Source organism: Carassius auratus, chromosome 28, assembly GCF_003368295.1.
Source record: "Carassius auratus strain Wakin chromosome 28, ASM336829v1, whole genome shotgun sequence".
Lineage (NCBI taxonomy): Eukaryota > Metazoa > Chordata > Actinopteri > Cypriniformes > Cyprinidae > Carassius > Carassius auratus.
This window is the reverse complement of record NC_039270.1, coordinates 19,142,490-19,166,133: the sequence shown is the minus strand read 5'-3', so window position 1 is coordinate 19,166,133 and position 23,644 is coordinate 19,142,490. Positions and strand designations below refer to the sequence as shown.

At 36.5% G+C, this 23,644-nt stretch overlaps 2 protein-coding genes across 4 annotated transcripts; both read left to right on the top strand.

Moving 5' to 3' along the window:
- The first annotated feature begins 104 nt into the window (after positions 1 to 104).
- Positions 105 to 7,286, top strand: mfsd13al (major facilitator superfamily domain containing 13a-like). The gene is made up of 6 exons (XM_026208935.1): positions 105 to 511; positions 2,648 to 3,376; positions 4,448 to 4,602; positions 5,429 to 5,512; positions 5,609 to 5,752; positions 6,873 to 7,286. Exons 1-6 carry the CDS (start codon positions 365 to 367, stop codon positions 7,012 to 7,014), a joined length of 1,401 nt encoding a protein of 466 aa, XP_026064720.1. The 5' UTR covers positions 105 to 364; the 3' UTR covers positions 7,015 to 7,286.
- A 3,730-nt stretch (positions 7,287 to 11,016) lies between these two features.
- LOC113047548 (uncharacterized) lies at positions 11,017 to 20,677 on the top strand. Of its 3 annotated transcripts, none has more exons than XM_026208922.1 (6): positions 11,017 to 11,220; positions 13,320 to 15,226; positions 15,587 to 15,680; positions 18,487 to 18,536; positions 18,707 to 18,781; positions 19,819 to 20,677. In XM_026208922.1, the coding sequence occupies exons 2-5, from the start codon at positions 13,322 to 13,324 to the stop codon at positions 18,749 to 18,751; spliced, it is 2,094 nt and encodes a 697-aa protein (XP_026064707.1). In that variant the 5' UTR covers positions 11,017 to 11,220; positions 13,320 to 13,321; the 3' UTR covers positions 18,752 to 18,781; positions 19,819 to 20,677. The 3 variants fall into 3 exon arrangements, with proteins under 3 accessions (XP_026064707.1, XP_026064705.1, XP_026064706.1); XM_026208920.1 differs by having other exon boundaries at positions 18,707 to 18,791; XM_026208921.1 differs by lacking the exon at positions 11,017 to 11,220 and adding an exon at positions 11,228 to 11,366 and having other exon boundaries at positions 18,707 to 18,791.
- Positions 20,678 to 23,644: the final 2,967 nt, after the last annotated feature.

The following is a 23,644-nucleotide window of genomic DNA, read 5'->3' as shown; positions in this document are numbered from 1 at the left end:
ACAACAAGAACGCGTCGCAGCGCTGGCCAATAGGAGGGCGAGGGCGGGACTTTGGTGGCGTCTTGTCCAATGACGGCTTACTAGTGGATCGATTTGCGCTCAAACCACGCCTACTTTTGAACACCAGGAAGTGGTGCATTGCACTGTTTTGAAGTAGAATAAGCTCAGTTGTGGTTATACTTAAAACTTAAGTGTTTTACTTAAAGCGTTTATTTTCTGGAAACATTGTCTTAGAGGATCCGGGTAGTTTACTATTTCGCCGCGATTGCTTGGGTCTTATTGTAGTGTTAAGTTTCATATTGAATGTTGCTTGTGCTTTGTGGACAAACTTTAACTTCCAGCAATCAAACATCCGTTTAACATCATGAGGCACTTTGCTCACCCAGCTGCGTTGGCTTACTGCATGACAACGCTTGGTGCTGGCATGATGAACAGCATTTTTAGTTTCTACTATGTAAAGCTATTCTTAAATAAGTACCAAATATCAGAGACAGCCTTCCACCAGTCACAGGTGAGTTTTTGTAGGATTTTAACTTGTTAATCTCAACTACCATAGGGAGTAAATGTGTTTGACTAACTTTGATTGTAACTATTTTTAATTTTTAGTACCACATATATTTAATAAAGCATTAGAAATGACACGAACAAGCGCTAGACTCTTTTAAAAGCGATACAGAATCATAGGAGAGGCCTGCACTTTTCAGCCAATCAGAAAAGATCTCTGCCTGTCAGTCATTCTGCGCATGCGGATTTTTGACAAGTTTGGCTGGACTGTCGTTGAAGAGAGGACAGTAGACTGATGAGATCTGATAAATTGCTGATATTGTTTCACAATTGATGAAACAAATCCATTTATATATTAATATGTTTTGACCTTATTACAGCAAAGCAATAACATAAGTTCTTAATATCAACACTGTTGTGTGGCCAGCATGCCATAATCAAGGCTATATCTGCTAGTATTGAGAACATCAACATATACTGTCATATTGCCAGCTTCATAAGCGATAATAACCTTGCCGGTCAATAAGTAATTATAATAAATGTTTCTGTTTTTAAACATTTGTGGAAAATCGTGTTTTAAAATCTTTTGGAATTCAGCTTATTTCCTGTAATATACAATTCCTGCATATACAATTGGTCATCCATCAGGAATATTTTCTGTGAACATTATAAACATGTACTATTTTGGATAAATAAAAAGTCAAGTTATACTATATTAAAAGCAAACCCAGTTAACCTGGTTTAATTAGATTAAACTAGTTTAGCTGGTCTTTCAGCCTGGCCAAGATAAAGTTCATTTGGTCTTTCAGCTTCCACCTTACAAAAGCCCTAAACCTCTCTAAAACCATCAAAACAAACCCGCTTGGCTGGGCCGAAAGACCATCTGAAGACCCCTATATAGAAAAACAAGGAAGGAACAGGTTCTTCAGGCTAACAAAAAGGCTAAAACAGGCATTTTTACATTTATTTCTGTGCTTTAAAACAGCTCCTCAACACTAACTTCCAGGTTTTTAAAGGGATACAGTACGTACCCAAAATAGAACATTTTGCTACTAACCATCATTTGTTTCAACCCTGTGTGGTTTGTTTTCTTCTGTGGAACACACACACACACACAAAGATATTCTGAGAAATGTATTTTTGATAATACTACTAACAATAAGTAACTTTGAAACTACATGTTAACGCCCTGCTGAAAAAAAAAACTATAGAACCATCACAGACAATTCTATTGGTTTCCTCTACAAATAGCATTACAAACATTACAAACAATCACATTTTAAAAATTAAAAAAATAATAATAATAAAGAATGGTTTTCTGTAGTGTGTTTTGGTACATATTCCATTAGGATTTATTGGTTTAACAAGCTACCAATAAACAAGGCAACAAATAAATGTGAATGACCAATGATTATAAAATAATTATGTGAATCATTTATTATAAATGAATGAGAAAAAAAACATAAAAATTAAAATAATTTTCACCTGAGGATCTAAGGGTCCTTCAACTTTAAAGAAAGTTTAAAGAAAGTAATCTAAATGGTACTATCAAAGTAAAGTGCTACCAGTCTTTTGTTTTTTGTCCAAACAATGTGAAGTTATTAGTAGCCAAAACTGTTTGGTTACCAGTTTTCTTCAAAATATCTGCTTTGTGTTCTGTAGAAGTCATACAGTCGTGGCCAAAAATATCGGCACCATTGGTAAATATGTTCAAAGGCGGCTGTGAATATGCATCTGCATTGTTAAACCTTTTAATGTTTAATTAAAAAGAATCACAAACAATTATCCTTTCGTTGGAGGATGAGAATTTAAGGGGGGGGGGGTATCATAATGAATTAAAGGTGTTTTTTTGGGGGGGGGGGTTCAAGATTCAAGATTTTTATTCGTCGCATACAAAATTATATATAGCATATATAACCAGCAGTGAAATGTGAGTGCTTGTGTCACTCACAGTCGTCTTTGATCATATTAACCAAGGGTGCCAATATTTTTGGCCATGACTGTATATGTTAAAGCATTGATCATATTATGTGTTCCTGGCGTCTTAAGTTAATTTATATCCTGCTATTATACACTTTATATAAATATGCTTATTTAAAATATTATTTGGACTTTTAAAGATCCCAGAGTTATGTCTCCGCAGGTTGTCTTTATGATCTGGAATGCACTGAATGACCCCTTGTTTGGATATTTACAAGACAACTCTCGTATGGAGTGCTGCTCACGGAGGAGGCTCTCCATTTTATACGGTGCACCGCTGTACTGTCTGTCTTTCTTGCTGGCGTGGTTCCCGTGGAGGACGTACGAGCCGGATGACTGGCTGAGCGGCGTCCACCTCATGGTGACTCTCTGCGCTTTTGATGGGATGCTCACATTCGTGCTGTTGGCCCAGTGCGCCCTCTTCGCAGAAATCTCCGGTCACCATCAGAACAGACTGAGGCTGATTAAATACAGCCAGGTGGCGTCTCTGGTGGGCTCCTCTAGCGTGCTGTTCTGTGGTCTCGTCTCTGGAAACATGGACAACTTTGCTGCCTTCCAGGGCTTCAGCGTGGTCGTGGCCATATTGGCCTGTGTTTGCATGCTGTACACGGGCTTCAACAGTGAGAGTCGGTTTGACAGTAAATCCTCTGAAGAAGATTCGGAGAGTCCGCAGAAGCCGCCGCTCTCGCTGTCGTCCGTGATGTCCATGACCTGGCAGATCATCACCAACAGAGACTTCCAGCTGTTCGTCATCATGAACTTTTTCCAGGTGTTCATGGTGGCGTTCTGCAATAACTTCACCATGATTTTTGCAGAGCACCTCATTCCTCAGGATGTCCTGCCATCGCTTGCCAAGAGCTTCATGTATGGAGCTGGATTCATCTGTCCTCAGGTGCATCACAGTTGTAGTCAGTTTTGGGGGTAACGCATTACACGTTACTTGAGTTATGTAATCAGTTTACTTTTTTCAAATAACTATTTTATAAGTCTGGAACTACAGTAAAATCATGTTCACACAGCACACACAACAGTCTATAAAGTTAGAAATCTAGTTACTTTTTTAGATAAGTAGCACAGATTATTTTGTTTACCATTTATGGATTGAGAGAAATCAGGAGTATGCGCAAAAGCGTTGTTTGCGCTGTGTGAACATGATGTTACTGTAGTTATAGACATAACACTCCTTTACTCATCTCACTTCACTTGCTCAAAAACAGATTAAAGGGATAGTCCACCCAAAAATGAAAATTATAATTTACTCACCCTCAAGCCATCCTAGGCGTATATTCAATCAGTGATATAAAACCTTTAATTTGATCTTCCAAGCTATTTAATGGCAGTCAGCGGGTGTTGTTGTTTCTTAAGTCCAAAAAAAGTTAAATAAAGTGCATCCATCCATAATAAAAAGTGCCTTACGTGCCTCTGAGGGGTGAATAAAAGGCCTCCTGTAGTGAATCAGTGCGTTTTTGTAAGAAAAAGAACCTGTAACCCCGTGGATTACAACACAGCAATGCGTATAGTGCATTTTTTTTATTTTTATGACGGATGAAAATTTTGGAGGCAATGTAAACGTGATTGACACAACGTGAGGTCATATTTATTTTTTAACGTGTGCAAACACTTTTATTTTTATTGATTTATTTTTTGATCGCAAGCCCATCCCAGGTGAGAAAAGGTAACCCAAAACTAAAGTAACACATCACTTTTTATTAACGGTAACGTAATTATTTACAAGTTACTTTTTATGGAGTAACCCGATATTGTAATGCGCTACTTTTAAAAGTAACCTTCCCTGACACTGGTTGTAGCAAGTATTACTAATATTGTCATTCATACTTTGGTGGAATATAATAAACCCCTGTTTTAAGTATAAATATATTGTTATGCCTTGCATCATTACCAAGATCCAAATAAATAACATTAACTAACACTTTAATATCTTAAACTATCTTTTCTTCTACAGATGTTGGTTTTGTGCAGCCAGAATCTGCTCCAGAAGTTTGGCTACTACAGACTCATTCTTATCACCTTCTATGTGGAGGCCGGAGCTGCTGTGCTCATGTTACTCCTGGGTCCAGGCAACTACTATTTCCTTGCATTGTTCCTCACTTCCAACATGTGAGTAATTACACAGCACACTGCTGTTCCTTTTGCCCTCCATTGGGATAAAGGAATTAATATGTTAAGATAGAACAAGATATGTGCTTCCAAAGAGAAAGGCTATGTAATGTCTGAATGAATAAAGACTTCTACTTAATAAAGTTGCATTTATTTGACGCTAAAAAATTAAAAACAGCAGTATTTTGAAATATTATTACAACTGAAAAATGAAAGTTATGAAGTTATACAATAATGAAGTTATTGGAATATGAATCTTTTGCAACATTATAAATGACTTTACTGTTACTTTTTGAAAGTATTATTTTATATCTAAACAATTTTACTGACCCAGACCTTTGAACAATAGTTGCGTTTAAGTGTTACAGTATTTCAGTTAATTGCCGAAATTTACTTGCATTCACTTAAGTGGTTTTAAAATGAGGACCTTTTCCTATCCACCAAATAGGTACTGTAAACAAGTAAATATGTAATGTTTAATGTGAGAAATGATATTTTAAAGATTAAATATGGATTATCTTAGCTTTGCACGTTTTTGCACTGAAAATTCTATTAATAATTAACATTTTTAATGCCCTAATATAAAAAGGCATAGTAGTAAACACACACACACACACATTTTTTTTTTTTTTTCAGAGAATCAGTAATAAATGGCCATAAATAGTGTATAAATATAATACATATAATGACCGTAGACCAAAGAAAAAAACTTACCAAATGACAAAGGAACTACTAAATGACAAAAAAGAAATGTTTAAAACATATATTTATTATGAATATCAGCCAACCTTGTCTCTGGATGTTTTGCCTTCTGATGGTGATTTAGGGTCTTAGTTCAGGCGGCCTTCAGTCTCTTCAATTTGCCTCTAGCTGACATCATTGACTCTGACCTGCAGAAATACAAACGCAGGTAATTGTGTCATTGCTTAAAAAATATACAGTGTAATAAAGATTTATTTTGAAGAAGTGATTTTCGAAAAAATGACTTTTTATAAAATGTCTCCAGCTCTCCTCTCTCATCTATGGTTTTTGGGACCAACGCTCTTTTCACAAAGCCGGCACAGTCTTTGGCTCCTATGCTGGTCGTGGCAGTTCTAAACCAATATGGTTACGCAGACATAAAAGATGTTGGGAAGGTTGCAGATCCAAGGTAACATGACCTATCAAATATCCCAATACAGTTTGTTAAAGCATAACAATGGTAGCCTGTTTCCGCCACTGAATTAAAACAAATAAAGGTCATTGCAACTTCTTATCTCACAATTCTGACTTTTTTCCTCATAACCGCATGATACAAACTCACAATTTTGTTGATTCTTACTGAATATCTCACAATTCTGACTTCATATCTCACAATTCTGATTTCATATCTCACAATTCTGACTTTATATCTCACAATTCTGACTTTATAACTCAATTCTGATTTCATATCTCACAATTCTGATTTCATATCTCACATATCTGACTTTATATCTCACAATTCTGACTTTATAACTCAATTCTGATTTCATATCTCACAATTCTGATTTCATATCTCACAATTCTGACTTTATATCTCACAATTCTGACTTTATAACTCAATTCTGATTTCATATCTCACAATTCTGACTTTATTACTCAATTCTGATTTCATATCTCACAATTCTGACTTATATCTCACAATTCTGACTTTATATCTCACAATTCTGACTTCATATCTCACAATTCTGACTTCATATCTCACAATTCTGACTTCATATCTCACAATTCTGATTTCATATCTCACAATTCTGACTTTATATCTCACAATTCTGACTTTATTACTCAATTCTGATTTCATATCTCACAATTCTGACTTATATCTCACAATTCTGACTTTATATCTCACAATTCTGACTTCATATCTCACAATTCTGACTTTATATCTCACAATTCTGACTTTGTAACTCAATTCTGACTTCATGTCTCACAATTCTGACTTATATCTCACAATTCTGACTTTATATCTCACAATTCTGACTTCATATCTCACAATTCTGACTCTATATCTCACAATTCTGACTTTGTAACTCAATTCTGACTTTATATCTCACAATTCTGACTTTATGTCTCACAATTCTGACTTTATATATATTTAAAAGTATGTTTTGGACCATTTATTTCAGCTTTTTTTTAATCATGCACACTTTCATAAAGCTACATAACACTGTAAGCACTCAAAGGTCTGTCATCCTCTAGTGGTGATAAAGGTCCATTGCATTGAAGGAAATATTGTCTTTTTGTTTTCCTAGTGCTCTTCAGTCCCTACACAGTGCCATGTTCTACCTGGTGTGTGTGGTGCCATTGTGTGTCACAGCCCTGCAGGTGCTCGCGTGGAGGCCTTTCTCCATACGAGAGACCCACACAATAGACTCAAAGTACATCGATGGCTGAATCCGGCTCATTTTATTTCATTTGTATGCTCTCACTTGCAGCACTTTAGAGTTAGATTAAATTTTTTGTCAAACTACACACTGTAAAGTAGTGAGAAAGGGAATTTCTTGATGAACCTCTTTGTACTGTAAAGCAGGTTTGTTTCTTTGGTGGTTGTTGGTTGTCTGTATGTACTGTATCACACAAATCTGATCATCGGAAATCAGATACATTATCTGAAATGTTGGAAAATGTCATGTATGTAAAGGAAATATATAGCCAGCCAGTCCTTTTTTAAAAAAAACAAACAAACCTCACAGTAAAGTGAAGTTGAGGGGTGTTGTATCACGCTAAAGACGTTTGTCGTGAGAGAACATGATCCCACTCTACTTAAATAAATAAAAAAATGTGTGTAACATAAGTTTGAATGTAAACTGTATAATTTTGTGTGAGGAAAGGGAGCATGGAGTGGAATGCTGTAATTGATCAGAATCAAGTAATTCAGAGAGTCGTGTAATAAGTTCCTTATATGTGACACATTCTCTTGAAAGCTTTGTGATTTGTGAATGCAGTTACAAACTGTAAAGGACCAAATCAAAATTTTAAAGACAGGGTAAGCTGTTAACTAAAGGTTTTGTTCTTACCAGAAAATAAACAGATGATCATTTCTCTCTTTTTCTGTATCACTTTAAAGTGAATTTGATGATGAGTGCATATTCATGCCTTTCCTGTTGATTCACACAGAACATTATTTTTGTATATATTCATCAGTTGATTAGTCTGTGGGAAAGGTTTTGTGATTGTTATTTTTATACGTCAATAAACTTAACCTTATGATCAAACAATGTGTAACGTGTAATAATTAGATCTCATATGTGCATTAGGAAACAAAGGATGCAATCAAAGATAGCAATAAAATTAATTGTGAATCTTTTTATCAATTGCTATATTACAGTAATATAGTACAGAGGATTATAGTTATATCAGTGTGGATTTGGGCTGAAATATACATTCTTCAGGTCGCTTTTTATGGAAGCATATGGGTAGCATTATTCAATTTGGGATGTAATATGCAAAATGACAATGCAATATGTAAAATGGCAATGCATTTCTGTATTTACATTTACATTTTCCAATACATTTGTGCAATGTTTGGTGCAAAATAAAAATGAAAATTAAATTACATAATTTTCATTTGCCATTTACTACACCAGTTTTAAAATGTAAAATGAATATTAATTTTAACGCTTTATAAGTTGCAAAATTAAAATGAAAATGTATTACAGAAATGATTAGATATGTTTAACATGTTAAAGCAAAAACTGTAGCAAAATGATCATTTAAATGCTTTTTTTCTTAATTGCATTAACACTCACAGTCAAGACACTTACGATTGCATTTTCATTCGGTGTCCCGCAATGAATGTAGCAAAACTCAATGTGCACATTGAAAATGCATTCCGAGCCGATCACGTGTCCCCGCCCTCGCGCCACGTCAATCATTGTGTGAACAAGGCGGGGCTTACAGAAGGTCAGAGACTCAAGTCTCAAGAAGAGGATTCAATCAAGTGAGACAACATAGACAAGACAGTTGGTCTGTGTATGTTTTGATCATTTCGGTTTATGGCTTCAATATTTCATTCGGACTTGTGGGCGGAGCTGAAACGCTGCTTTCATCTGATTGGTCGAATCAGAGCGGTTTTCATCTGACAGCCTTCAGCTGAAATGTCTGAAACTACACTCTCTGTTAATTAGCATAATATTTGAATCAGATGTAGCTGGGCACATAATTCGTGCTGCTGAGACCTGCAAATTATTTCTAGGTTGTAGTATTGTATATTGTCCCACTGATAAAAACAGTGCAAATAGTTTTGTCCCTTTGGATAACAGTAAAGTGGAAATAAATATAGTTAAATTTATGAAATAAAATTAAATAGGATTTTTTGGGAAGGTAAGTCTGGCCAGTTATACAAGCAACACGAGTCGGACGAGTCTAAAGATATAAGCTGAATTGGGTGAAACATTAAAGTTCTAGTCTGTGTCAATTACTCTCATAATAAATAATAATAATAATGTTAACTGTATTTTTCGGTATAAGTTGCATCAGTCCAAAAATACGTCATGACGAGGAAAAAAACATATAAGTCGCACTGGACTATATGTCACATTTATTCATGACCAAGAGAAAACATTACCGTCTACAGTCGCGAGAGGGCGCTCTGGGGTAGGCTACAGGAGCACTGAGCAGCATAGATCTAATTTTACTATTTTTATTTATAAATGTAACTATATTCATTTTTACAATTATTTATTAATGTCACACACACACACACACACACACACACACACACATACCTAGTGCCTTATGACTTAAAAGATGAGAGTGGTAAATGTTACAGACATGGAACTGTTCAGTCTATTATTGATTTTAATTTCCACTTCACTGTTATCCAAAGGGACAGAACTATTTGCACTGTTTTTATCAGTGGGACAATATTCATACAATACTACAACCTAGAAATAATTTGCAGGTCTCAGCAGCACGAATTATGTGCCCAGCTACATCTGATTCAAATATTATGCTAATTAACAGTGAGCGTAGTTTCAGACATTTCAGGGCTTCACTCGCACTGACTCTTATTTTGCCTGAAAGAATGACAAGACCGAGCTGAAGGCTGTCAGATGAAAACCGATCCGATTCGACCAATCAGATGAAAGCAGCGTTTCAGCTCCGCCCACAAGTCCGAATGAAATATTGAAGCCATAAACCGAAATGATCAAAACATACACAGACCAACTGTCTTGTCTATGTTGTCTCACTTGATTGAATCCTCTTCTTGAGACTTGAGTCTCTGACCTTCTGTAAGCCCCGCCTTGTTCACACAATGATTGACGTGGCGCGAGGGCGGGGACACGTGATCGGCTCGGAATGCATTTTCAATGTGCACATTGAGTTTTGCTACATTCATTGCGGGACACCGAATGAAAATGCAATCGTAAGTGTCTTGACTGTGAGTGTTAATGCAATTAAGAAAAAAAGCATTTAAATGATCATTTTGCCACAGTTTTTGCTTTAACATGTTAAACATATCTAATCATTTCTGTAATACATTTTCATTTTAATTTTGCAACTTATAAAGCGTTAAAATTAATATTCATTTTACATTTTAAAACTGGTGTAGTAAATGGCAAATGAAAATGATGTAATTTAATTTTCATTTTCATTTTGCACCAAACGTTGCACAAATGTATTGGAAAATGTAAATGTAAATACAGGAATGCATTGCCATTTTACATATTGCATTGTCATTTTGCATATTACATCCCAAATTGAATAATGCTACCCATATGCTTCCATAGCTTTTCACCATTTTCCTTTGATTTCTTTGTTGAATAGAAAGTTTAAAGAACAGCATTTATTCAAAATAAAAATATTTTCTAACAATGTAAGGCACTGAATAAAAGTATCAATTTCTCAAAAAAAAAAAAAAAAAAGGAATCACTGAAACCAAACTTTTGAATATTGGAAAACAAAATGTCTATTTTATTTTGAATAAACATTGTTGTTTTTAATCTTTTATTTATCAAATAATCCTGAAAAAAAAATCACTGGTTCCAAAGACTGTTGGGCAGCACAACTGTTTCCAGCATTGATTATAAATCAGCTTTTAAAACTAATATCTGAAGGAGAATGTAACACTGAAGACTCGAAAATTCAGCTTCGCTTTACAGGAATAAATTTTATCTTAAAGTATACTGAAAGAAAAACGAATTAAAAAAAGTCAAAATCAAATACATAAAGCCTTGATGAGCATACGAAACTATCCTAAAAAAAACAAACAAACATCAAACTATTACTTATCCCAAACTTATGTACGGCGGTTTATATAATTTTTTTACCACTGTATGCTCTCTTATATATTAATGGAGATGAGAACGCCAAGTGATGACACAAGACACACAATAAATTATAAATTGATTTATGTTTTTACCGAACTATCGCTTTTATTTTGAAACCGCTCTATTGTGTTTCGTATTCCGGTCGCCATGTTCAGCCGGATTCACGCAGTTCAACCGAAGAACTGCCTTGTTCAGCTTTCGCCAGCAGTTTTACTCTTTTATATCGTTAATACACATGTGTTTTAGACCAAATTAATTTTTTAAATAGCCGTGCCTCTGATAATATGCACAGTGACTCTGGGTATTAAAGGGACGCGTTATTTGTGTGGTAAGTGTCTGGCAGTGTTAGATTGACACCTGGTTAGCGTTAGCTGTGGTAATGAGTCAGCCTCGGACTTCATCACTATCAATCAAGAGATCGATCACAATGTTGCGCAGTACAACTCATAAAACCGATTCAAACAGTGTCAACAGGTACCATTGTGCCTCATATTTATTAATATGGTCATAGCGAACTACTTTGCTTTTCAGTTTTGGGTTTGTGTATTAATCTGTGTCAGTCTGTAGGATGCGTTTGCTTTCAGATTCACTTGGGGAGCACATTCAGAAGAGATTGTATTTTTTTTAAGGAGCACTTCATTTTAAGTTTACTTCCTGGTTAAATATTGAACACCTGTACATCTAAGCATGTCCGGATCACTTTTGAGTTCTGTAAGAAATTATAGAACCGTGATTTATTTACTTAGTATGAATCAGTGGTTAGCGTGATGCATAATTTATAATATAATTAATTTACTTTGCAGTTCAATTATTTTATTATTATGATAATTAATATTATTACTTTTACGATGATTTCTTCTATATTTGACACATTGCAATACACTCAGTAGAGACCATACTGGGTAGGTAATTAATTTTATGATAATACATTCATGTTATTTATTTATTTATTTATTTTTTTGCCTTTTGCTATGTTAATTTGTTCTTTGTTCTCCAACATATTGTAATATACCCAACACATTGCAAACTGATCAGGTTATTAAATTATTAGCTAAATTAGATTATTCTGAAGTCGTGGCCTAATGGTTAAAAGTCGTGGGGAAGGGAAAAGTCGTAGGGGAAGTCGTGGCCTAATGGTTAAAGGGTTGGACTCCCAATCGAAGGGTTGTGAGTTCTAGTCTTGGGCCGGACGGAATTGTGGGTGGGGGGAGTGCATGAACAGCTCTCTCTCCACCTTCAATACCACGACTTAGGTGCCACTGAGCAAGGCATCGAACCCCCAACTGCTCCCCGGGCGCCGCAGCATAAATGGCTGCCCACTGCTCCGGGTGTGTGCTCACAGTGTGTGTGTTTGTGTTCACTGCTCTGTGTGTGTGCATTTCGGATGGGTTAAATGCAGAGCACAAATTCTGAGTATGGGTCACCATACTTGGCTGAATGTCACTTCACTTCACTTCACTTCACTTCATTAAAATAAGGTGTTTTTTTTTTACACTCTTCTACTATGTTACATTTATTTTTTTCACCAACAGAGTCAAGGTCTGCAATGTGTGCTGAACAAGGTGCTGCACAGCCACAACATAAAAAAGCATTAGGACATACATTTTAAAATCATTAAATACTATTCATATAAACAGGAACTCACGAAAAAAAAAAAAAAAATAGTACAAGACATCACCAAACACAGAAAAGAAAGAGAAAAGTTAAGCAAAAGCCTGAGAATTTTTTTTTTTAATGAAATGATTTAAAAGATGATAAATTAGTGGACAATATAATTGATAAAGTTAAAACTGCTTAATTACAGCATAGAGAGTTGTACAGTGATCCAGCCTGGTTGAAATTAATGCATGAATAATAACCTCCAAATCATTAAAACGTTTTTAAGCTTGCAGAACTGATTTATTTGTCAAATTTTAGTTCAGGGTCAAAAATAACTACTCTCTATAAATAAATATAATTTTTATTTATTATTTTTATTATAATTATTTTTTTTTTACATTTTCCGGATGTTTTCTTCAAAGGGGGGCCCAGAGTAGGGCTCAATTATTTAAAAAGGTGTTGAGGGCCGAACAAAATAAATTATTACCATACAGTTCTTGACGTCCTCCATACAAGCCAGCAAAGGGGACACTGAATCAAAAGAGGGAGCAAATACATTAATAATTAAATTGGACCTAAAATAGATCCATGGTGTACCCCACAAGTGATGGGAACTGAGCTTGATTAAATAAGATACGATGCATACTAATCTAATGCAGTATCACAAATGTCAACCTAAAAATGTTAACCTTTTTAACAGAATGCGGTGATCTACTGTTTCGAAAGCAGCTCTCAGGTTCAATAATAGAAGAATAGTACAGTTACCAGAGTCTTCAAAGTCCACATTGGCCAGGTTAATGTCACCTAAATTTGCTTGATTTCTTTCAGTTATGGACCCTCTTAACCAGGCTGATGTCATGCACCTTCAGGAGTCTCATTCCTCAGCTCTGGATCTGTCCGTGGGTTGCAGACAAAGTCCACTAAACACAAACTCCATGGAGGCTTTGGACCTGGTGAAAAAGCCCAGCTGGTGTGGCATTACCTCAGGGAACAAGAGCATTAACATATCCGAGTCTCGGTACGTCACTCGGCCTAGCAATCCGAATTCTCCGGATCACCCAGAACCAGGACTGAAGCATCATGGGACAAGGACTTGTGGCACATCATCCCAGGGCCCCTATTCTATACCTTTACCAGTGATCAATGGCTTGCCATCTGTGGCACAGACATTGTCTCAGTGCCCACCCACAGACCAAGTGTTTACGGATGACAGTGATTACAGTGTTGAAATGGACGATGTGTTGACGCAAACAGAAAAATGTCACAAAAAAGCAGATTCTGTATTAGAAAATAGCACATTGGGAGGTAGGATAGTGCACAGTGTATTAGAAACGCATCCACAAGACATTTTGACCAGTTGTGGTGAAACATACTTGAGTGACACAGGCGTGTCTCAAACTAAGGGCTCATCGGGTTTACCTCAGGACACCAGTGCAGCTGCATACACACTACGTTCCACTGACTCAGTGGTTGAGCAAACTGCCATCGAGACGCTCGCATCCGAATGTTCGGCCGCTAAAAAAACATCTCCATGCTCCATCGAATGCATCTCTAGTGACCATGACAGTGACATCATTGAGGTGCCATGCAAGACGACTCCAAACTTCTGCTTCCGAACTCAGAGCGTTATAGTTAATAAGAGAAATCGTGGAATGCAAAGAAATTCCTCTGTAAAGCAAGAAGTTAAAATGGAATGCTCTCCCAAAATTGTGAACAATTTCCATGCCCTGGATGAACCTGTTTTTGAAGCCCATGATGGCAGGGCTGGCTTTGAATCCAAGTCCTTGCTGTCGTGGATGGAGTCGGTCTGTATTCCCATATCTCCAGAAGACAGTGATCAAGACACAGATGCTGCTTTTCCCAAAAACTTCCCATCTACCTCAGATGCAGAAAACACAAGCGTCTTCAAGTCTCCACAGAGTGGGGCTTCGTCTTCAATGTCAAGCCGTCCGCGGAAAACTCCGGCCTCGAAGAACAGGAAACAGGCAAAACCGAAACCTAAACCGATATCCAAACCGAAACCCAAACCCAAGAAACCTGCTAAGCGGGTGAGAGCGCCGCCTGCTGGCAAATCAACAACTAGCACCGCAAAGAGAAGACGGAGAAAACCTAGATCATCTGGACCTTCATCTATGTTTTCCCCCGACGAGCCAGAGATCAAACTAAAATATGCAAACCACAAAGAAGAGAAGAAAGACGCCAGGCCAGACAGCTTCGCCCCGTACATTCACATGAAGTTCTCATCCTGCTCAATCATCAATTTTAGGGAAGAGGATGTTTATTCGACAAAGAAAGGGTCTCAGCAGGTTGTCTCAGGGGTCATCCCGAAGACGTCCTGCTTACAGCTGGGCCGTGTCAGCTCTGATGCCAAGTTGCAGGTCAGGCATTTCTGTTGCCTGTGTGGAAGGGCAGGCAATGTTTCAGGCCTCGGGGACTTGCATGGGCCGTACCACAACAGTGGAGCCAAGGCAGTCTGTAAATCTGACAGCAGGACTCCTGCCCAACAGCAGGAACCTGACTGCAGCGATTTGGACTCGGTCTACAGTTTGGAGGATGGTGCATCCCAGTCTGTCAAACGGCAGAGGAAGGAGAACTGCTCAGAAAGGGTTGAGGTGTCTGGAGTGTGTAGTGAATACTGGATACATGAGGACTGTAGTGTTTGGACTGCAGGCATCTTTTTGGTTAAAGGGAAACTCTACGGATTGGAGGAAGCCATCCGGCTTGCGCAAGAAACAGTAAGTCTTTTTCTTCCCCTGTCGAGGTGAATCTAATGAAGAAGTCTCTGGGTCATTTTTTTATATACATTGTGACATTGTTTCTATATAAGCTTAAAATACATATTTTTATATATTTTATTTTAATTTAATTGCTCTCAAACACACTTGGCCCTAATCCTCTTCTGTAGTTTTTTTTTGGGTTTTTGGTTAAAAATGCGATTGGACATGTGCTTGACAGATACTGAGATTTTTGTCTCTTTATTTTATATAAAAAATATTGTCTGGCTATTATAGTTTTATAAATATTTATATATAGCTAATTACTCAGCCTTTGAATTTTCTGAAGCTGTAAAGTGCTGTTGTGTTTGGTTGTTGCAGGTGTGTTCGTACTGTCACATGGTTGGTGCCACTTTGGGATGTTTCTTCAAAGATTGCCCTAATAAGTACCACTTTCCCTGTGCCCTGCAGTCAGGTAATGGTCATCAGTTTGCCTGTACTGTCTCTCTCGTGAGACCATCCAGGCTGACACCAAAAATAATGCAATGTACATTGTACAAAACTACAGCGTCAGTTTGGCTGAACTGGTGGTTCTTTTGAAAATATTTTTTTTTTTCAAGGCAGTAGTGAATGATAAATGCATTTCAGGACTGCATCCAAAGGCTTGGGCTGCTGGCTCGTTGACTTGCTGCCTTATCAGGCAATGAGGTACAAAGAGTACCTTCTGAAATTGATTTCAGACAGATTTTTTGAGCCAGCATTATGGTTTGGTGATAACTAGTTGAATATTAAATTATGATTTTTTTTTTTTTTTTTTTATCAAAATGTGACATCAAAAGTAAAAAAACAAAAACAAATTTATAACATACATAGACACAAAACCTTTCCACTAATCAGGACTTTCAGTTAGCATTTTATTTTTAGCTCAGTTGTCATGAAATTGAACACGCAGGATATCATAGGCAGTGACCTATTTATGCTGCCTTCAAAAATGAAGGTATTGAAATTTGAAGGTATCTCCGTAGACTTGATGTGACAGGATCTTTGGATTTGGATGTCCCTTCCTACCTCTTTGTTTTGCAAAGGGAAAGCAAGCAATTTTTTTGAGGATGTTTGAGACTTCGGATTGATTGGCCGCTGTAGATAAATACCTAGAAGGATAACAAAGTGCAGTAAACCTTAAAACTGTGATACAAATTGCCAGTTTGCAAAATCAAGCCACATAACAATCTGTTTTTACAACCAAAAATAAGTGGAAGTGAGAATAACACCAGAAGCCTTGCACATACCACCAGTTTTCAGCTTTGAGACGCAGACTAGGTCTCTACTAATGCTGACGCTGATGCAACAATCAGATGTGTTTCATTAAGAAGACATGCATTGTTGGAGGGGCTTCAGAAACAGGGTTGGGAGATACTGTTTGAAGTCATTTTTTACACTTGAAATAGTTAACCATTGATCATTGTAAACCCTGTTTATCTTGCTTCACCTTTCATTCTGCTCGTAATTTAACCGGGGTTAAAAGAACAGTTCACTCCAGAAAGAAAATTTCCTGAAAATTTAATCCAAGTGATCCAAGATGTGCATGTCTTCCTTTCGTCAGTCAGGATGAAATTAAAGTGTTAGTTCACCCAAAAAAGAAAATTAGCCAGTGTTTTACTCATCCTTGAGGTATCCCTAGGTGTGTATGACTTTCTCTTTTCAGATGAATCTAATCTGAGTTATTAAAAACATTTCCTGTCTATTCCAAGTGTTATCATTGCAGTGGGTGGCTGTTTTTGTTCAACAGTCCAAAGCACGTCAAATAAAGTGTGCGCATCCATAATGCCTCAAATGGCTCTGGGGGTGAATAAAGACCTCCTGTAGTGAATCCATGCAAATGAAAGAAAAAGAACCATATTTCAAGCGTAATAAACACTTCGCTTCATCTGACTGTTGTACGTGGAAGCTGTTCCGGCGGATGACGTATGACATTGGCTTTGCGTGATTAGTGACGAAAGCAGAGAGAGAACAAAACAAAACCCCAGTCATGAATTTGAATAGAGTTAGGCAGTTTTTTCTTCCCTGATTAATCGTTTTTTAAAATGGCGACCATTCGAATTCAAAAGCTGCAAAACAATCTTTTCCGATCTATTTCTGCACGCATTTAAACGAGATCTGATTAAAGTGAATCTTATCATTACTCTTCTCCACTAGATGTCACCCTCAAATTTAACTTATGCGATTTAACAACGGAAAGTCTGTCATTCATTTAGCGCTTATCGTGGTGGAGATACTGTTAATGAGAACCAAGAACAAAGTCATATGCATGATTCATAATGCTCAGGTGAAACGCTGTTCACGGTGTTTTCAGCTTCTGCTGTCTCACTATGATGATGTGAATACACGAATATCATGTCCAGCTTCTCTTAGATTCATTTCAATAGCATTTCACCGTTTCATTTGAGAAAACTACCATCATATCACATACACCGCAGCTGAAATTCATCATGGCAACCCGTCAAAATAAAAGTTTAGTTTAACGTTAAGAAACGTCAGAATGTATTACTTAAAAAAAAGAATAGGTTTAAAATACAGGCCTGTGGTTCTTGATTTCTTTTTATTAATTCACCATTTGTAAACTGATGTTTACTTAAAAAAATTTTTCAATGTCAATATCATTTGTAGTCACTAACTATATTCACTCAATGCAATAAAAAAATAAAAAATAGAGAATCGAGAGCTTGCGAATTGCTCTAGCCTTGCACTTCGTCATATTATTACAGACCGTACTATCAGGTCTTTCCTAAATGGACTTTTCAGTTGACTGTAAACGTGAGAATAAAGCAGTCTCTTCTTCGCTCCAATTCTTGTGTTTTTGACCACCATTTAACATGCACACAAAAGATGAAACGACTGTTATACAACACGCACTGTTCCTGTTACTGTCCAAAGCACATGAATATGAGGCACACAATTTGCTCTCTGTTGCTAAGCATCTAGCTGTAACATTCTAACACCACATGATTCTAACACTGTACAAACAATAGCTGGGCTAACTGTGCTCTGAAGCAGGGTTTCATTCGTTTACCTGTGGTTAAGAGTGGGGTTTACAATGACAATAACCCAGGTTTAAGGGCAGTGTTGAAAGCCGTGTTAAGATTTGAGCTCCTTGTAAGGCATCGGTTTGTTTCCCATTTCTAACCGTTCTGGAGTTTCTCACCCATCTCTGTTTTGTTGCACTGATGCTTGTTTTTTGTCATCTTGTCGAGGTGCTTATCTTCACTGTTTTCTCTCCACAGACAGTGTGCTCAATGAGGAGAACTTCACCATAAGATGCCCGAAGCACAAGGTGGCTATTATTTTAGCTGGAGTTTCTCAGAAACAATGAGTTTAAGTTATGGAAATTACATGAGTTTGCAGCATAATAGATTTCAGTTTTGGGTTTCTCATTTTCTTATTGTCTTGGACTTGCATCATCCTCGCTGCTGGTAATGATCACTCATGTTTTTGTCTTCTCAGAATAAAACATCCAGGATGAGTGTTAGCAGGTTGAAGAACAGATGACATTTGAGAGGTGCTGATATGTCTTTGAAGGTATTTTACGGCAAGTATCTCACCTATCAAGCCTTAGAAAATGTGGAATAACGATCTGTCACACTTGAATAATTTATTTTCATGAACTTTAAGCACATTTTACATTTTGTTGAGTAGGTCGCTGAATAAAAAGTACTTCATTACTAGATATGCTAATTATATTTGTAACAATATAACTACATTGTACTAATTACTCTTACTAAAAAGTAATGCATTATTTTTTTTCTAAATCCTGCATCAAACTCAACAAGATGAACAATTCATGGATAGACCTTAAACTGCTCTTTTAACTGTTGAAAATAAATATTATATAATTTATTTCTGAGTTATTCTTGAACTGGCCAAAGTATTTAAATGGAGGAAAGTTACGGTTGCACTTTATTTTACAGTACGTGTACTTACATGTACTTATAGTGTACTTACAGTGTATTTATCTAAGAAAGTTCTGGTAATACAAGGTAACTACATGGGGTAGGGTTAGGTTTAGGGGTAGGTTCAGGTTTGGTACCTAGTTATTACATAGTTACTGTAATTACTATAATAAGTAAATAGTATGTACATGAAGAACAGGACTGTAAGATAAAGTGCTACCAATGTTACATTAAAACATCAGATGCACATACATTTTGACATTTAATTGTTTACACTATTGTTTACATTTAATTGTTATGAAGTCTGTGTAAGTTTTAATGGCATTACACTTCATTAATATCATTCAGTTCATTAATTCCTATGCTAAAACGATGTATTATTAGAGGTACTCATAGATCATGGTAGAATTAGCTCTGCCTTTTTTATAGAAATCCACAAATTACAGTATTTTGATATTTATGGTAACTGTATTACATAAATACAGTTCAGGAATAGGTTTGGAAAACAGTAACATACTGTAGATATAATAACACTTCTAATGCAAGTCTGACTCTTGTTCTTGTTTGGTGTCAGTTTTTCAGCATTAATGAAATACTAGTGTCAGACACTAAAGCTGTGTTTCGTGGTGTAGTGATGTTAATTTTTTCTTTGGTCTTCCTCTGCAGGTAGATTTCGACAGACGTTGGGTTTTCTGGCTGTGGAGTGGATCCCCAATGTGTTTACAGATTATTCCTTTTGAATTAGTACTTCACGTATTGAGTGTTTACATGTACTCTCAGGCAGTTGAATGTTCGCCATTGGATGCGCTGCAGACAGCCGCTGCCTTGTACCTGTTAACCCCTGGACAATGCTGGATGATTTTCTTCACATTCCTCTGAACACCCGAGAAATTCAACCGCTGCAGATTTTTACATCTCCATTTCAAAAATTCCAAATATCTCCGTCTGCTTCAGGCTGAATCCCGTTAAACCTTTTACAAGGTTGTTACAGCAATCTAACCAACAGAGGAGATAAAAACAAGAGCCCCGTATCATTTGAAAGTGACAGTACAAGCTTATTGAGCAGAAGTGCTTGGATTTTTCTCCTTTATTTTCATTTTATGTGCACTTATGTGTCCTGTTGATTTTAATATGTAACACCAACTGTCCATTCTGTAACAGTGATGTCTTTATTACATAAAACTGAAGTGCTGAATGAACTAGTCTCCTCCTCCAGTGGTACCGTATGCACTATTATGTGAACATATTTATTTCTATTTATGTTTAATGCATAGGTGTATATTTATTTGCCAATGAACAGCCAGAGAGTGTGTTTATAATTTTAAAAAGGCACATTATAATTGATGTTTGTAACCGCTACAGGGTGCTTTAAATATGAATCTGATTTCAGTTATCTGTTGCAAACTCGTGGCCTGGGAATCAAGGAGTCACAGCGTCTGTAGGATTTTCCATTTCACCCGATGCCTTGTGATGTTTTTCGAGTTCTGTTTCTTTCAATAAATGTTTTTATTCTACATTCCTAAAACTCGATTGTGTGACCGTCCTTTATTTGGCACTTTTGGGGTCTGTCGATGCAGATTTGTCCTGGTGGTGGTGCTAAACAACCTTCAGATGGCAGACAAACTTGTGTGAGCATTTGTTTTTTTAAAGATGGTCTTTGCCTCTGTTATGGCTAAATGAATCTCCTATTAAAGAGCAGTAAGTGCACACTGCGGCAGAATAAAGCACTCTAGACATTTATGTTGCGAGTGGTACTTATACTCCTGGGAAAACACACCATCACAATGCTACAGGTGTGTGGGTGGGTGATTGCACCGGTGTCACTATTTGATAAGGTTTTCTGAGAGGAGATGCTGTGTGGTTAATAGGGCATTCTGCTGCAGCTGCTAAATAGTTTTGAGTGCCTTTTTTCTGCAATTCTCTTCAGCTGCAAGGATGTTACCCTGGTATTGCTGTGTGGTTGCTTTAGTTTGGTTTCTGGTCCAAATCACTATGACCAAGTTCACACAGCAGAAGACTGGGCTTTTGTAAATTAAAATGTGATAATACAGTTTTATTTACATTTGATATCAAGTAAAATACACACTTGACTTGCGTTGCACATTTGTCATTTCCGCTGTCGGTCCTCCACAGTACTCGAGTACTCGAGTACACAGTACTTTGATACTTACACCTTTAAGTACGGTTGTCAATCCCAAAAATGTAAAGTTTGAATTTAGCCTAATTGGAAAAATAGCTTTTGACAGGAAATGAAAACAAGTTGAAGAAAGCAATAGCTTTTTTTCAATGGATTGTACAGTTGTCCAAAAACATACTGATTATTAGGCTTTTCAATGGACTTTTGGACAAAACTCCATAAAACAGATGAAAAACTGTGAATTTTAACGATTACTTTAGATTTAGGATCATTATACAGTATGCACCAAATCTATCCAGCATTATTTTAATTTGTGTAAAATTCAGTATGGCCTGTACCTGGACTAATGTCTCAAGATGTCAGTAGTTGTGGATGAGTTTCGATGTTTGGTTACACATGTAGTTGGGTTATCTTTTTTCAATTCCTTAAAAAAAGTAATAAGCTATAGTAATAATAATTCTGGCCTTAGTTTAAGTTTAGATGCTGACATCCTGTTATTCAAAGTCTGAACAGTCTCTGATATGTCCTTATTTTTCCTCTAGTCAAATCTTATGACTCATCCCCCTCATTACCCAATCAGATCACTTGCTGTAGCAGGCTGCCAAGGTCCCTGCTGATCCGCTGTGTTTGTGGTGTAAATAATGTGCTTGTTTCTTAGCAGTGTGTGAATTCACTGATCCAATAACAGTGCTGCTGTTGCTCAGACCTATACCTGACTGAGCCTATTATTTATTATGAGAGCCTCGATCAGGCTCCTGCAGATGATCTCTGTTCTGTGATTGTCCAAGAATTAACTGATAATTAGATTTGATCAGATTTTACTGAGAACATTTGAATATTCTATAGCATTTTTTTAAAAACAATAAAATAACATTATTATACAAAGTGACATTATTAGTAGATATAAAGTCTGATCCAAAAGGTCATCTTGAATATTTTATGGCAGCATGACCTCTATCTGTCATGGGCAATACAATCCCATTTTGCTTCGCAGAAAATCCATCCAAGATGGCAGAAAAAGCGAGAATATCAATTGTAAATAGTTTAGTGGAGGGGGGAAAACTGTTTTAAAATCGATTGCAATTTTTCTTTTCTCTTTGGAGTGTTACAAACTCTTGGTGCATAAAGAAGATCTGTAGTTGCAAAGACTATTCTTCCAAATCCAGAGAGATATTCTGCCACCGTGTTGGAGAGATGCTGTTTCGTGGTGAAAGGTAAACTACATTGTTTGGCTTTCCAAAAGAGCACACAACTAGATATCAGTGGTTAAGTTGTATCTACTATGAAACACTGTTTCAGAACAGTTCGACCCAAATATTCAGATGTGTGCAGCACATTCTATGGAGGACGAAGACTGTGAGAGTAGCCTAAAATGCCGGTTTCTGTTTCTTTAAAGTGGGGCAGTTACAGCATTGCAAGTCTGTAAGTACATTTACATATTTAAAGAATTTGCCACTGATGATTTGAACATGAGTTTTGAGCAGTGCAGAGTAGGCTTGTTGTTTTGTTGTTTCTCTGATTAAAAATGCAGTCATCACAATACACTGGACAGCTGACCAATCAGAGCACACCTCACTTTTCAGAACGATGAGCTTTGTAAAAAAAAAAAAAAAAGATGCGTTTCAGGATGGCTGGGCATAGAGGAGCAACAATAATGTATAGTATGTGGAAAATGTGTTTTTTGAACCATAAACCACATAAACACATTGAACTTCACCCAATACAAAAAATAAAGTTCGTTTTAGCAACATCATATGACCCCTTTAAAAGTAATACAAATTCTAATTGGGGCTGATCTGGAGGCCAATGGTTGCAGTGCAGGTTTTTGGAAAACAGCCAATGTTTCCTAGGGATTTGAGCTACGACTAATTTCACTTTAGTTTAAATGACATTTTTTTGAATGACTAATTGACTAATCTAAACTAAGAAATCCTCAGAGGACAATCAAAAGTATTGTGTGGATATGCAACACTTTTGAAATACTTTAATTATGAATCAAACTGTCACATCATTTCAGATTACAATATCTAAATTGTGTTCATTTTCCATCATGACATAACATGAAAAAAGTCACAAAACCTTTCTGAAGTCAGTTCCCTTTCATTCATTTCCCTTTAAATCTGTAAATGCTCTCAAACTTTGCCCATATATTCCAAGCTGACATTTCTCAGCCCACAGCTAGTGACATAAAGAAAATACATGCATGCAAGATCTGAGGTGAAATTGAATAAATGTCTTTTCGACTTCAGATATCCTCTTTTTAAAGCAATGTATTATTTTTACTGTAAAAATGTATATTGCATTGTAAAAAAAAAAAAAAAAAAGCAGTTACGTTTTTATAAATAATAGTCAACT

What these genes read in the sequence shown, in the direction of transcription:
- mfsd13al (XM_026208935.1), top strand. Translation starts at nt 365, where the DNA reads ATGAGGCACTTTGCTCACCCAGCTGCGTTGGCTTACTGCATGACAACG. An exon ending in CTGCAGAAATACAAACGCAG is followed by an intron (nt 5,513 to 5,608) that starts GTAATTGTGTCA and finishes AAATGTCTCCAG; the next exon opens with CTCTCCTCTCTCATCTATGG. An exon ending in GGGAAGGTTGCAGATCCAAG is followed by an intron (nt 5,753 to 6,872) that starts GTAACATGACCT and finishes TTGTTTTCCTAG; the next exon opens with TGCTCTTCAGTCCCTACACA.
- LOC113047548 (XM_026208922.1), top strand. Translation starts at nt 13,322, where the DNA reads ATGGACCCTCTTAACCAGGCTGATGTCATGCACCTTCAGGAGTCTCAT. An exon ending in TCCCTGTGCCCTGCAGTCAG is followed by an intron (nt 15,681 to 18,486) that starts GTAATGGTCATC and finishes TTCTCTCCACAG; the next exon opens with ACAGTGTGCTCAATGAGGAG. An exon ending in TAAGATGCCCGAAGCACAAG is followed by an intron (nt 18,537 to 18,706) that starts GTGGCTATTATT and finishes TTGTCTTCTCAG; the next exon opens with AATAAAACATCCAGGATGAG.